Source organism: Melanaphis sacchari, unplaced genomic scaffold, assembly GCF_002803265.2.
Source record: "Melanaphis sacchari strain LSU unplaced genomic scaffold, SCAv2.0 Contig42_pilon_pilon, whole genome shotgun sequence".
NCBI classification, from domain to species: domain Eukaryota; kingdom Metazoa; phylum Arthropoda; class Insecta; order Hemiptera; family Aphididae; genus Melanaphis; species Melanaphis sacchari.
In genome coordinates, this window is record NW_020271275.1 from 266,293 (window position 1) to 281,793 (window position 15,501).

The 15,501-nt window shown below is 25.1% G+C and overlaps 2 protein-coding genes across 3 annotated transcripts; one reads left to right on the plus strand and one right to left on the minus strand.

The window, feature by feature from the left end:
• Nucleotides 1–6,965: 6,965 nt before the first annotated feature.
• Nucleotides 6,966–12,056, minus strand: LOC112597524 (serine/threonine-protein kinase PINK1, mitochondrial). Of its 2 annotated transcripts, XM_025343600.1 has the most exons (10): nucleotides 11,645–12,056; nucleotides 11,091–11,569; nucleotides 10,855–11,008; nucleotides 10,112–10,298; nucleotides 9,777–9,956; nucleotides 9,592–9,717; nucleotides 9,354–9,528; nucleotides 9,043–9,288; nucleotides 8,829–8,924; nucleotides 7,032–7,217 (listed from the first exon to the last, which is right to left on the minus strand). In XM_025343600.1, the coding sequence occupies exons 2-10, from the start codon at nucleotides 11,478–11,480 to the stop codon at nucleotides 7,032–7,034; spliced, it is 1,740 nt and encodes a 579-aa protein (XP_025199385.1). In that variant the 5' UTR covers nucleotides 11,481–11,569; nucleotides 11,645–12,056. The 2 variants fall into 2 exon arrangements, with proteins under 2 accessions (XP_025199386.1, XP_025199385.1); XM_025343601.1 differs by lacking the exon at nucleotides 11,645–12,056 and having other exon boundaries at nucleotides 6,966–7,217; nucleotides 11,091–11,480.
• A 182-nt stretch (nucleotides 12,057–12,238) lies between these two features.
• On the plus strand, nucleotides 12,239–14,530 carry LOC112597525 (ubiquitin). The gene is made up of 2 exons (XM_025343602.1): nucleotides 12,239–12,436; nucleotides 14,138–14,530. The coding sequence occupies exon 2, from the start codon at nucleotides 14,145–14,147 to the stop codon at nucleotides 14,376–14,378; it is 234 nt and encodes a 77-aa protein (XP_025199387.1). The 5' UTR covers nucleotides 12,239–12,436; nucleotides 14,138–14,144; the 3' UTR covers nucleotides 14,379–14,530.
• The last annotated feature ends 971 nt before the right edge of the window (nucleotides 14,531–15,501 follow it).

Consider the following 15,501-nt stretch of genomic DNA (forward strand, 5'->3'; position numbering starts at 1 on the left):
GAAAAAGTATTTTCTACAGACACAAAAAAATAAAAAACACATATCATTATAAAATCAATGCATTATTCATTTCCTTCAAAATCTAAAACATATATATTTAAAAAATAAGAATTATCAATATAAAAATATTATTGTTCTAATGTGTGTATATATAATATATATTCAAAATATGATCAATCGTACAATGTGGTCGGTTACGTCTGTATGTGACTACTGCAGTGCACAACACTTAATTTTATACCACACATAAATGTTGACATAAAAAGTATGTTATGGCAAAGGGATATTTTATACCCCCCTTCCCCAAACGTCTTTCGTATATAATATAATTATATATATATATATGTGTGTGTGTGTGTGTGTGTGTGTATAGTCACTAGTCAGTAGGCTCGCGGAGAGGTCTGTCTCACGACCCTCTTGTGGGAAGATAGACTTATAGCTGTGACAGATGTTGGTTTTTTTTTATTATTATTATTATTTATTTTCTGAACATGACGTAACGCATTAATCCCAACGCCTTGCGACAATATATATATATATATATATATATATATATATATATATATATATTTATTATATAATAATATTGTCACTGTTTTCAATACTATAACAGCGTAACGTGAAAAATCACAATGACATTTTATTTTAATTTATAATATAGTTAACTGATTTTTCATACTTGTAAGTAAATAATCACCATGTATACAAGAATACAACCTGACCTAATGCAGTTACAAATTCACATTCAGTTTTACAAATATACATATAACATACTAAAATTACAAATTGTAAAAATTATTATTACCAAAAAATGTAGTGGGTATTATATAATTATATAGGTATACTTATACTACCTACTTTACTTCTATTTTCTATTTATTATTATTTATTTAATTTGGTATTTTTTCAAACTTCGACTACTTATATCATAGCTAGTGCCAGTAGTTTACATTAAATCATTAGATAAATCCATTTATTTTTTTAATTATTTTTTTTTCGATTAATATGTTAAATTATTTACATTTTCAAAGGATACGATATTGTTTTTTATCTATATAAATTTTTCATTATAGTGAATATCTTTGGGAGGTTCATAAAATTAAATTGTTATTGTGTAATAAGTTAAATTAAAAGTAAAGCAGAATAGAGAGATTAATTTTTTTTATTAAATTAAATTATATTAATTTAGAGTAAATGGAAATTATTGTCTTTCAAAGAATTGCTTGTACCTATAAGTTGTAAATGTAACTTGAAAATTAAGTAAGATACTAAGATAGATAGTCATAATTTAAAATTTATATTAGATGAATTTTGATTCTAATTATTCATTTAATTTAATTGTTGTGTTTGTTACATTCTAAGAAATCTATTAAAAATATTATTTATTTTATTATTATATAAAAGCACTATTTTTAAATATTGTACACAAACATCTGTCATAAAAACTGTTTTAAAATAATAATAAATATACTCGTATAGGTAATCTATATATTTTATAATAAACACTTCAGTAAAATTTTGTAAGACTAAAACAAAATATCTAAAATTGAATAAACAGTTAAGTTCAGATTTATGTGAACAAGTTTGTATTGACTTACTAACATAAATTTTCTTTTTCTAATTTCTAACCACACGCACAACATACTTAATTTTCGTTCGACTAAACCAATTTTTTTTTTTTTTTTTTTTTGAAAATAATTATTTCGTGATAAACGCAAGTAATAAAAAAAGGTGGTCAAGTGGGTATTTTTAATCAAGTAGTTACGGTTATTTGTTATTAAATCACACTAAAAAAATAAAATCAATTTTGTAGAAAACTGGACCAATAGTAAATTAAGTTAAATGTCTTAGTCTAACTTTAGATCTAGATAAACACATAACCTAAAGCTCACGCATAAAACTTAAACGTAAAACTAACAACTGTTAACTCTAAACTTCATCTCCTAAGACCACTCTTGAAATCCAAACGCTCTCTGTCCAATTAGCTTAACATAAAAAATTTAATAATTAAACCGATTTGGGCATACAGTCAGTTATAAAGTTCTACAAAGCTATCTAATACAAAAACATTTCAAACAATCTATCTTCTTACGATTAGTAACGCCTTCTTGATATTTCATAAACAATTGTCTTCACAAAGACTTAAACATTCCTACTCTTAATCGATTAGCAAAATGTTATTACTTTAATATTCATACTAACTTCAACTGTCACAATAACTCATTAATTAAACAATTATCCCCCATCTCACTTTCCGGTAATTTACACATGTAACTTAAAATACAGTGGCCTAGAGATCTACTAAGAAAAAAAATCTGGTCGGCTATCACTACCAAGTGCCTATTCATATACGTAATCTCCTGTCAATAACCATTTATCAAATTTACTCACTATACTAATAATTGTACTATATAAATTGTAAATAATAAAATTAAATTAGAAACGCGGAAAAATTATCGTTTTTCCTTATAATTTTTTGTTTGTTTTTCCCGATTATTTTTAAAAATACTGATCACTAATGATTGCCTTTTCTAAAGTACAAAGTAGATCCAATTGACAATTTATTATTCAAACTACCTTCAAAGTTTAAAATCAAAGAATTATTTTAATTACTTATTGTCTACATACACATAAAATATACATCATTACCTATTCATTATAAAATAAATATTATTTATTGTTCATTCAGAATTTGAAAATCATCTAAAAGAAAGAGGTAGGCACAATTCGAGGGTAGGGGGTGTTCTTAGACCTTTTCTGTCACCTAAGCCAACAACAAAATAAATTATATCATTCATGTTGTTTTTCAAAACAAATTCATCGGTGTTTTCCCCTGTCGTCGTATACTCGTATGTAAGACAGAAAGCACAAATAATTATTATTATTATTAGATCATTATTCGCTATTAATTGTTATATTATTATTTTGTTTATGTATCTCAGTTAGTTGGCTCGTGATTTCCTGATGAATATAATATTACATGATTGTGAATATAGCATGATTTCTTTTTTTTTATTACAACCGGCTTTCCTACATGTTTAATTTTTAAAAACATACAAAGTAAAATAAAAATATATAATTATTTTACTATATCGGATTCTAAAAATAAAAAAATAATAACATTCTATTCAATGTATACCAAATCATTAACATTAGCTGATATACATAAGATAGAATTTAAAAAACCCCGAACGTATTTGAAATTAATAATCGCAAACATTTATTGACCACTGATCTAAATTAATATTTTTTTTAACCTTAAACTTACCATTTTTGGATTATTTAATATCGGAAATTAAAAATAGATTTGTAGGTCACGGCCATGAAACGGTTATGAATTTATAATACCTATTTATACCATTTTTTTACGCAAAGATACAAATATCCAAAACAATTATTGAATCGGCCAAATTTTATGTTGATCATTTAATTGGCTCAAATGAAGAAGTTGGAGGTCAGGTTACTTTATGAAAACAATTTTGAAAATTTCAATTAGATAACCCGAAAACTGCTATGAAAACGTTAACCCATGCATCTAAATTTTATCAGAGTATAATAGATGAATTGCTTAAAATTATTTATGTTATACCAATTACCACTTGCACTGCAAATAAAAAACATTTTCTTCATTTCGACGAATAAAAACATCATTAAAATCCTTCCTGGCTTGTAAAAGTATTTCGTGCATCATCCCGTATGCTACAAGATCGTCAGATAAGCGATTTTGCGTCCATTATTTTTATATTTAGAGACTTAGCGTAATGATTTGTCTTTGTAACATATTTTGTGCCATTTAGCATTCCAGCAACTATAAATTATTTTCTGAATAAAACATGAACTATCTTAATAAGAAGAATACAATATGTAGGTATATTATATTTTCAGTCTTTAGCTATAAAATTTTAATACTTCGACATTTTAACTGTAAAAATTTTTTTTTTTAATTCGTACCTATGAATTTTTAATATTTTAGTTGTCGAAAGAAACATTTTTTAACTAGCATTTATAACATTTATAACTTATTTTTAACAACATAATTCGCTTTCTCTACTAATTTCTTCCCTATAACATCAATAAAAAAAATTGTCAAAAATGTTTAAGACCTCCTTTAAATAAAATTGTTTACATGTTAATATTTGTTATTATGTGTATAATTATATAAATTTTAAGTTTGATTTTTATCTTTGTTACGTCCAATAGTAATATATCTTGTCGTAAACATGGTTTTAATCGCCGATATTTTGATTTAGTTCTTAAGTTCTAAAAACGTTTGTTTTGAAAATGATTAAATATATATATATTATACTGTGTATAAGCAATTCTAATATAAATATTTGGTTAAAATTTCAAGTATGCACCTATCTACGATTAATTTTTTCCGAATTAAAACTAAAATAAATAAAAAAATTGTTGTTTACATATAAATAGGTTATCCAATTTTGTTAAATTTCAAACACTCATAAAAAAATAAAAATATATATTAACTTGATGATCAACTTTTTTTTAATTCCAGTGATAAAAATTACGATAAACCTTAAATTAAATTTTCAAATCTTAGATATGACTAATGTGAGTATTGAAAATTATGTAAATTTTTAATTACAAAATAATTTGCAAATTTTTTGTTTTGAGAAAATACATCTTTCTGGTGCGCGCCAATAATTAGTTAATGATATATTTATTTATGGGTATATAAATTATTAACCATAGATTAATGATAACCTTAGTCTACTGAAATCACCTTAAATTATATAAGATCTAAGCTTAGTAAACTCTAAGTCTATGATTTGGTATTAACATTATCAATAGATAACATTTATTATTTACCATAGAAATCATTTGACCACTTTTAAAAATTTATTTATTTTAGTTTTAATCTTCAATAAACTACGACTTATTTAATTGGAAAACAGTAGAATTTTTAATCGGCACTTTAACTATTATTTAATGTTTAATTACCTGACTAATGACTATAATAAATCAATTAAAACTAAAATTTTAAAACTGGCCCTTATGAATATAATTTTTATTCCAATAATTTATTAGACATATTAGGTTTGCATCAAAGAAAATCAACAATTCAAAAATTATATACCTACTATACCTATTGGTATTTAATATATTCATTGAAACACTAGCTAACCTGTCGATACATTGTAGGTATTAGCTACTAGGTAAATGAAACGGTGGAATGTGAAGAAAAGCATGAGCTTAGGAATGAAGCTATTAAACCATAGATATTATGTTAAAAATAATATAAAAGTCGTAGTTGATATTATACATCTTTACCGACTATACCAAATTTACAATATATACCACTATATCTAATAGTGAAAATTAACGGTCAATAATGGAAATAAGAAAGAAATAAGAAAATACTTAACCCTGCCTGAGTAAAATTACACTTATATAGTATATTGAATACCTATATAAGTACCTATTGGGTATTAGATACCTATAATAAGTAGGTATACCTACTGTTTGAGCTATAGGTCAAAACTTACCCAGTCTGCTTACATACTAATTAAACATTCCGCGATGTTATATCCGGATCCAAATTCACATTAAAACTTCATCTGCGAGTCATTGACTTATTAATTATTTTATTTTTCAAGTCGATTTTGAAAATTGAAATTATTAGAATTATTAATCATCTTTGACGATTTCCATTTGCCATACATTATAAATACCAACCTAAAATAATAGATAAATTATAATAAGAATAGCCTCAAAATTACCAACTGAATTTGTTATGAGAAAATCCCAAAAAGAAACCCTCTAAATTGAAAATCAAAGCATTTTCACTATTTTTAAGCTAATTTACCGATTGCTTATACCCCTAAACTATTAAAAATATTCTATTATAAGTTAATAATAATTTTCTTAAGATCTTTACGTGCTATTCAGACAAGGTACTCCAAAACTATTTTCTTCTATTGTTATATCCTCTATCATATATCTGTTCCCAGTTAGCTTCTAATTTCCTATAGTATAGTTCCCTAATTTGGTCCTTCCATTTTCTTTATGGTTTTCGCCTTAGTCTCTTTCTTCTCATTAAAATATATGTACTCCTTTTAATATACATCCATCATTCCATAATACATAATCCAAATCCAAGCCTCTTAATAGTTTAATGAATTACCTATATCACATTTAATAAGTTAATAATAATAAATAATATATTAATGTATGTAAAAATATGTTATTTTATAAAGATAAGATCAATATTAGCAATAGAAAATTAAATAACAGATACCTAGTAACATAATGAAATATTTAAAATACTTTTAGAAGTAGAGCTGACCCAATATCCATAATATTGTTTTTAATATAACAATGATTTATCATTAAATTAAAATTTAACAAAATGTGTTTATTTATTTATCACATAGGTGATAAAATAATAATTCATTCTGAAGTAAAAATTTCCATTTACTTAATATGAATATACAAATATTGTCCCCTCCTCAAATGGGAGGTATTTTTTTATTACTTACACTTAATATACAATAATAGGTTTAAAAAAAATCAAAAAGGTTGACTGTCGAATGAAAATTTACCATGTTATGCACAAGTCAGAGAGTAAATTAATTGTGCTGACATTCAATATGTACATTAAAAAATTTATACCACAAACCAATGAGCCATGACCAACTAGTACATACAATTCTAGGCTAGATTAAATTTTAAATATATTATTTTATAAAATGTATAAAGCAGTTTTTATGAAAGGTGTTTGTTCACAGTATTAAAAACAATGTTTGTAAATAATAATAAAATAAATCTTTTTTTAATAAATCACTTATAATACTACAAATTCAACAATCAAATAATAATTTAAATCTATCTAAAATAAATATCATATACAAATAATTTATCATAATAAAATAAATAAATTTTTTTTTAATAATTTAGATATTTTAACATAAGATAGAATATATTTTGATAAAATAGTTTTTATCAAAAATTATATACACACACGACTAATACCGTAACCCTTTTATTAGTATAACTAAAATAACTTGAAAATGTTATTCTTGTTGTATTGATTGCATCCAGTATAACGCATTTTTTATTTCATATAATTTTGCTCTGCGCAAAAATGTAGTGATTAATTGATATTCTGTACAAGTACGTTGTTTAGTGTTTAAAGTTGACATCATTGTTCCTCCTTCACATAACACCTTTGTTGTTAAACACAACATCCATTGCAACACCTAATAAATAATTCAATTTTTAAAGGACATTTTAGACTGTTATAATCCATTTTTTGTTTTTTCTAAATACAATAATATGTATATTTATTTTTATAAGACGTATATAATATATCTGTATTGGTTAGCAACTATTAAGATTAAAAATTGTAAGCGTTAGATAGTTATTATAACTTTGGGAATAATTCTTTATGTGTTATTAATGTATATATAGCATATTGAAGTTTAATGCATAAAGACAAGAGACTAATTTAGGCCTGTCAGCTTCCACTACCTAAGTAACATTTAGTTATATACTTAATACATCATAGAAGAAATTAAGTCACAAGTATTATTGCATAGAGACATGAAGGGTAGAATTTTTAGCAAAATTATATTCAAAAGATGAGATATAGAAAAGCAAGAGATTTATGATAATAAAGAACTTTTTATACAGTATGAGATCTAATAAATACAAGAAGTTAATGTGACCATTGATAAGGTTGTATAAAACTGATATATACACTAATCAAGATAAATGACCAAGGTAAGTAAGTTCAATTATATTTGAATTAGATCATAATTATGGGGATCCAAAAAGAAATTAAAAGCTACAAATTTCAAAGTGTTTTTGAACTCATTTAATTGACTCATATTGTCAATTAGAACAAGGGCTTCAAATGATGGAACTATTCTTAAAAATTGATTTAATTAGAATTTTATAACATGAAATGTAAATAAATTCAAATTCATTCTCTATTTGACAAAAAAAGGTTAAGTTATTTTTTCAATATAATGCTATGTTATATTATATATTATATTATGTCTATGTAGAACATATATGTAAATCAAGAAAAAATATTATCAGATTATCTTGGAGTGTACCTAAAAAGACTAGAAGTAGTAATTTTTATGCAAACAATACAGCAAAACTTCGATAGATATTGCATTTCAGAATATATTTAATTTCAAGGTAATAATAAATTATTCATTTGAAAATATATGACATTTGAATAGCAATATAAGTATTTATAAGAAGATATTCATAGCAAAGCATTAATGACAATAGATAAATCATAATACAATACAAAATCTCAATTATATAACCTAAACATAATATTTTACAACATAAAACATTTGTAATAGGTCATCAACAAAAAAATTAAATATTAATTTCAAAAATCTAAAATAATTAATTCCTATATTGTATACAATTATTCTTTCTATACAAATGACCATGGCACTACCAATGGAAGTTTAACAATAGAGTTTTTGGTGAACAAAGTTTGAGCTCTTTATGGCTTAAAATTTTTTAAGAAATATACATTACTGGTAGGCAATAATGTTTTATGAAAAATATAAATAATGGGATCAACTAAATTAATTGGAAATACATGAGAAACACCTGCATGACTATTACACAAATAATATTTAATCAGGTTAGTTAATAATCATACATACAAATACATCAATAACAAACACAAACACTTTCAAATAGAAATGTGAGATAGAACTTTTAAATAGAGTTAAATTGTTTCTTGAATGAACCAATTAAATGGGATTTTAATCAACATAACAACTTATTATTTTTATTTTCAAACAGTTCAACTCAACTAATATTTTAATATTATATACCTCGTTACTAGTTGGCATCATATATTTTGTAATCCATGATGATGGCCCCCAAAGATATATCTGACAAACTGTAGCAGCAAACGAAACGTCTAATCTCTAAAAAAAAATAATATATATATTGATTAAAACTTATAAGCTATAACAATACTTGAAAAATTATACCAATGCTAATTTATTAGTCAAAATAAATTTAAAAAATCTTTTTTAATACTACCTTTGATGTTGATCTTTGTAGCAGTGAATGAATTAATTTTTGTATAATTAATGGTATATCACTACTAAGTGCAGGAAGATCTTCTTCCTTGTACGTAGAATTACGCAACAATGGAGGTTTACCTCTTTCATAACTATAAAATGGATTACTACCAGAAAATATTTCATATGCCATTGCTCCAACTGCCCATACATCTGCTTTTGAATAATCAATATATCCGAATGTTCCTGGTCGAGCAGTAACAACCTAAAAATTAAATAAGAATAAACAAGTTAATTTATTATTAGAACTAATTCTACTTTTTCTTATACTTCTGGTGCCATCAATGCTATATTTCCTCCACGATCAGTATCAGCAGTTTTATATGGTAGATTAAGTCCATTATCTTTATCAGCAAGACAACACCCAAAATCTGTAACGACTAATGCTGGACATACATCATTACCTTCAGACACATCTAATAAGATATTATCAGTCTTCAAATCCCTAAAATTACATTTAAATGACATAAATATATACATATAGAGAATATTTTAGATAATTTTATACCTATGTGCCACATTTTGATTTGACAAATGAGAAACAGCTTCCAGTAACTGAGCAAGCAATAGGATTTTATCTCTAATTTTTAGTGATGGCGTTTTAGATAAATATTGTTTCAAACTCATGTCATATCTAAACCATAAGAAAAATAAATTTAAAACTTGATAAGTAATTAAAAATGAATATTTTACTTTTTCATCACTAGAAATAAACTCATATTTCGACCATAACCTTCTGGATTTATTCTAGTTGGTAGAGCTTGAGGATACAATATATGTGAATCAATCAACTCTGGTACATAGTCCGTAAAACACAAATGCATCATAACAATATTTGGATGTGGTGATAATTTAATCAAATTATGATCATAACTATAAAAGAAAAATTTAAATTTCTTATTTTATACATAAAAAATAAGTATGCATGCAACTGATTAATTTCATAACAAAATAGTACTTTTTTTTTTTTTTTTTGCAATTACTGACTTTCAAGCAATTAATAAATAAAATCTAAAAATAGACTTAACCCAATAAGCCATTGCTGATCTGTTTTAGAAAAATTATGTTGCACGCAACGAGATGGAACCGTTTCTCTACTCATGGCGCGTAATATTGACATAGCATTACTCTCAGCATCATAATTAAACATCATTTTCACAGCCAGAGGATACTTTTTAATTGATGACTCTTGTTTTAGAAATACATTACTAGGATCTGTAAAGTAAAAACAATATTTTAGAAAATTAATTAATTTATCAAGTTTATTATAAAATAAGGATTTATGCAATAATTTACTAAAATTATTTTTATAATTTAATGTAACATAGTATATATTTTATATTATTGTTAATTATTATTATTTAAATATTTGTAATAAAAAAGTTAGAATAAAAATGTTTTAAATAATATTAAAATTATTTAGTTACAACTTATATATAATTAATAAGACAAAATTATTTTCAGTAATAATAATAATATACTGATTATGCTTAATAAAAGATACTGGATCATTTTTTTATTTTTTTTTTAAATAGGTATTTTATAATAATAAAATTAATTCGCATTTAAACCTATTATAAAATATAAAATAAATGTTAAGACTAATACATTCATTTATTTTCTTAGTTGTGAATTATTCTAGAGTTTTACATAGTTACTTACGAAAAGAATTATAGATTTAACAGAAATAAATTATAGAATAATTTTACTTATTAGTAGTAAGTATTAATTATTATAACATAACTGACTAATACATTTTAAAAATAGATACCTGTATCCTCTTCAATTTTTCTAGCTTCGTATACAACAGCATTATTTCCTTTAGCAATAACAGATCCTAATTCAAACTGTTTCAAGCCCAGAGATGAGTTTAAATCCAAGCGTTCAGCAACTGTTAAGTTCTTTTGCATGCGACCAACTGCTTCCTATTAAAAAATAAAAAAAACAACGACTAACAAATTTATTATATTTTTAACAATTCATACTTAATATAAATAAAGCACTTACTCGGATTTCCCAACAAACGCCTTCTAATTCATTTTCATTAGTTATCAGACCATTACCAGAAGCTAAACTTATTCCAACAAGTGCGAAAAAAGGTCTTGAGTTACCATACATGAGATGCCTGGCTGTACGCCTTCGTAAATCTGCTGATAGCGAGTTAGTTACACGGCTCAGCAGATTATCGACAAACGCTCTTCTGGCAAGGTTCCATCGGTTCTGCCAACCAGAACTCGGTGAATTACTGTGACTGACGATGGGATTCAGCGCTTTGGTGTGAACGCTTCGCGGTGCCACCTTGGTGCGCACCAGTAACCTGATGTCATTGGTACGGTTGAAGCGCAACAACGCCGTACCATTTCTGTAAAATACGCTGACCATTAGCCGGACAGACATTCAAAACACCGATGAACACAAACAGTGCTGCCGTTAAGAATTGCGTGACTAACGAAACGCATCTGGCGTAGTGATGTTCAGGTACAGAACTACAGAAGTTACAGATGCAGTCATATATTTAAAAATAGAATAGAGTTTTTGATGACATTGATTTTGCGACTCACTTTATCTGATGTTGTTGTAGGTAGAGGTAGACATATGTACTGTACTACTGTCACAGTGTCACAGTGTCACTGTGTAGTGTGTACTGTTGTTTGTCCTGTATAGTATAGTTGTAGTAGTTTTTTATTTTCTGAACACAAACACCACCAGATAAATATTATGCAGCTGATAATTGATATTATTCACCGCTGATAAGGAGAAACATAGATTTAAACATAAATAGAACACTGAACAACGGAATAAAACGTAACAAACATGATTGGACTTTAAATTGTACACCAGAATAATATGGTCTCAGATCTTTGGTAGTTATTTAAAAAAAATATATTTAAGTCGACCAAGATTCATTCAAAGACGCGGAAGTCTAAAATCTTCCACTTCAACTCATAATCTCATACGCCCGTCCAAACGAAATTCAATTTATTGTTATCATATTTATTTTGTCAATAGTCAATGCTTCCATCTGTGCTTCCATGGTCGCCACGCCCCACTCTTCACACTTTCAGAGTCAACATTCATTAGTCAATAACGCAATATTATAAAATATAGTCATTCGCCTTTCGTCTTCATTCGTCATATATCAGTCATCAGTCCTATTAACAAGAGTACAGTGCTTCAGTCGTTGCCATTCGTCATTGCTGCCAAGGAAGTAGTCTTCAAATCCGTTGTCTCGTTGTCTTGTCATTATTTTTGATCTCCAGAGTTTCCATAGTTATTTACCAACTGCGAACAAATATCAAACTACAAACGTTATTGAACCCAAATTTCCAACGTTAAATTCAACACATTCTAAGGTAATTATATTTTTTAATATCAATGTGTTAATAGTTCAATTTTTTTCTGGCGTTATTACTTATTTATTATAGTGACGCCTTTTGTCCGTAATCTAACGCTTTCGTTTGGCAATATTGTATTTTTAAATAACGATTTCTCCGGAAAAATGTTTTTTTCCGCGTATGAAACGGATACTCCTTAGCCACGTATGCCAAGGCCACCGCCATTGTTATATTATACATCCATGTTTTTGTAGTCATCCGATCAAGGTCGTTTAGGTTTCCTTTGTCTCTAATAGCTATGTTATTTCGATTAACGATCTTTGTTAACTGAATATAGTATATTTTAAATTAATTATAATGCTATTTATGGTTAATCCGTGTTTGTTCATTTCACATTTGCTATGCATTTTATGATTTTTATATTTATATTGGATGTACTATCGTAAATTTAATAAAACTGCTAGTTGCAAATTGTTACAGACATTTTGATTTTTTACAGTCGAAATGAAATGTGTTAATCACATTAAATGTGAATCCGTTACTTATGTAGTCATATAAAGTAGTTAGGTAGTCTATTTAGCATATTTTAATTACCAATTTTTTAGTTAATTGGTTCCTAGGTCAATACCATAATTTGAGTTTATTTGAATGTATCATTTTTCACTAAAAAATTTCAATTTAAGTGAATTTATGTTATCGCAATTTTAAGCAAAATTTCATGTTTCAGTAATTCATTGTATAATTTAAATTGGAAATTAATATTGTAAATTATTTAATAGTTATCTGATAGGAAAATAAGACTTTGTATGTACCTATTCATTACAATAATTTGTTGAACACAATTTCCTTTTATGTTTTTAACCTCCATAGAATTTAAAAAGAGTTGAGCATATTAACTTATCGATTTCAGTGTGTTTTGTTTCTCATGTTTTGCCAATTTCCAATCCTTCAATAGCTGCATAGAATTTAACATTTAAGTTAAGATTCATACATTTTTTTGAAATATATTTTAAACTTATATTGCACAATGTTTATAAAGACAATCAAAAAACAAAACATGATCTTTTCACTAATGTAATATATAAGTACTAAAATAAAAAATAATTCAACTATTTATTAATATGTATATTCTATGTACCTAAGTAGATACTTATATGACTATATTAGACTTATTTAAATTTATTTTATTCGGTATTTTATCTTATAATCAGTCTTATAGAAATATCATTACATCAGTTATACTATTATCATTCTTATTTGTATTTAAATGTAAATGCTTAAAACAAATTATAAAAAATAGGTATCTTGTACATCACACAATCAGAATGATATCAAAAAATATAAGAACCTTTAAAGAATTTTTGCAAAGGAAGGGAGTAGACTTATAGCACGACAAAAAGGTTAAGTATATGACCTATTTAAAAAATATTTAGTCTAGTTAAAATGTTTACCTATAATAATTAATGGTTAATCATAAAACATGTACATTATAATACTAGTATTATAACATAAATTTATTATGATACAATGCTACTCCCAAGTAAAAAATTTAATAAATTATTTAATATAAATAATATTCATTTAGATATCAATTAAAATATTGATACCTATTTATAAAAATTAATTTAGCAAACTTGAACATAAACATATTTTATTTATTAAATATCTAATCATATTATTTAGATTCCAATGTTAAATCTATAATACTTTTGTTTTCAGTTTCAAGATGCAAATTTTTGTGAAAACTTTGACTGGCAAAACCATCACTTTGGAAGTAGAATCTTCAGACTCTATTGAAAATGTGAAAGCTAAAATCCAAGACAAAGAAGGAATCCCACCCGATCAACAGCGATTGATTTTTGCTGGAAAACAATTGGAAGATGGCCGTACATTATCTGACTACAATATTCAGAAAGAATCAACACTACATTTGGTACTCCGTCTTCGTGGTGGAATATAAATTTTAGTAAAAACATCAGTATTTCTTTTGATCAACAGTGATTGAATTTGTCAAAAAACAATTAAGTTTCAATAATATATAGTGTTCTTTTACTGTAGATTATACAAAGATTTTAATTATATAATAAATAAATCATAAATAACAAATTGAAATTCTATGTTTATTCATTTCAAATTATTATTTATCTACTATGATATATTAATATATTATTACTGTCTTGTAAAAAGTAGTGAAGTTAACATATTTGTAATTTTAGTTTTATATAAGGGATTATAACTTTTCTTTTCTTATCTACTTTTTGCATAACAGTTTATTCAATGTTGCACAAAAAGTAATAAATTTCAAATTTTAATCATGCTTAGCTTTTTTTTTGTATCATTATTATAAATTATATGTGTATAAATATACTATATTCTTATAATTGCATTTTTCCAAAAATTAAAAAGAAACATTTATTTTCTTAATTTAAAATGTTAGTAGACTTTTTTAAGTTCTTCAATTAACATTGATAGCATATTTATATGTGTATATGTATGTGCATTTATGCTATTTCACATACTTTAAAATTTAAAAGTAATAATAATTATTTTCTTAAAGAACTAGCCTTTTTAATTTATCATAATATCATATGTTTGGTAGTAATATCTAATGGTTATACATTCTCTATAGATATTGGTTGTTAGATAAAAATAATTTTTTTTGTGTTTTTAATAGAAACATTTTAAACATAATGGAATTATTTTAATTGATGTTCATTTCATCTACAACTAGCATAAATCTAATAAACTTGCATTTATGAATCATTTTATATTTATGATTTATAAATGTTTAATAAGTTAATTTCTGTATTATACAGTACTTTTGCTTGTGTGCTTGGCATGTATCAAAATCAATAAGTAATTCGATTTAAGATAAATAATTTTTACACATACCTAATAATAAAATATTTTACAGGTTAACATTAAATATGATATTTAACATGCATACAAGTAAATGATTTAAAATCTGAATGTTTGCTTTAACGTAAAATATTCAAAAAAGCTTTTTTCTCTATATATATATTAAAAAAAAAGCTTATCTAAAACTGATATATTTTATAACAATTCATTACTAATATAAAAGT

Coding starts and splice junctions, on each gene's coding strand:
- LOC112597524 (XM_025343601.1), bottom strand. CDS start 11,480: ATGTCTGTCCGGCTAATGGTCAGCGTATTTTACAGAAATGGTACGGCG. Junction 9,289..9,353: donor TAGCATTGATGGCACCAGAA/GTATAAGAAAAA, acceptor TTTAATTTTTAG/GTTGTTACTGCTCGACCAGG. Junction 7,218..8,828: donor TGATGCCAACTAGTAACGAG/GTATATAATATT, acceptor ATTATTTATTAG/GTGTTGCAATGGATGTTGTG.
- LOC112597525 (XM_025343602.1), top strand. CDS start 14,145: ATGCAAATTTTTGTGAAAACTTTGACTGGCAAAACCATCACTTTGGAA.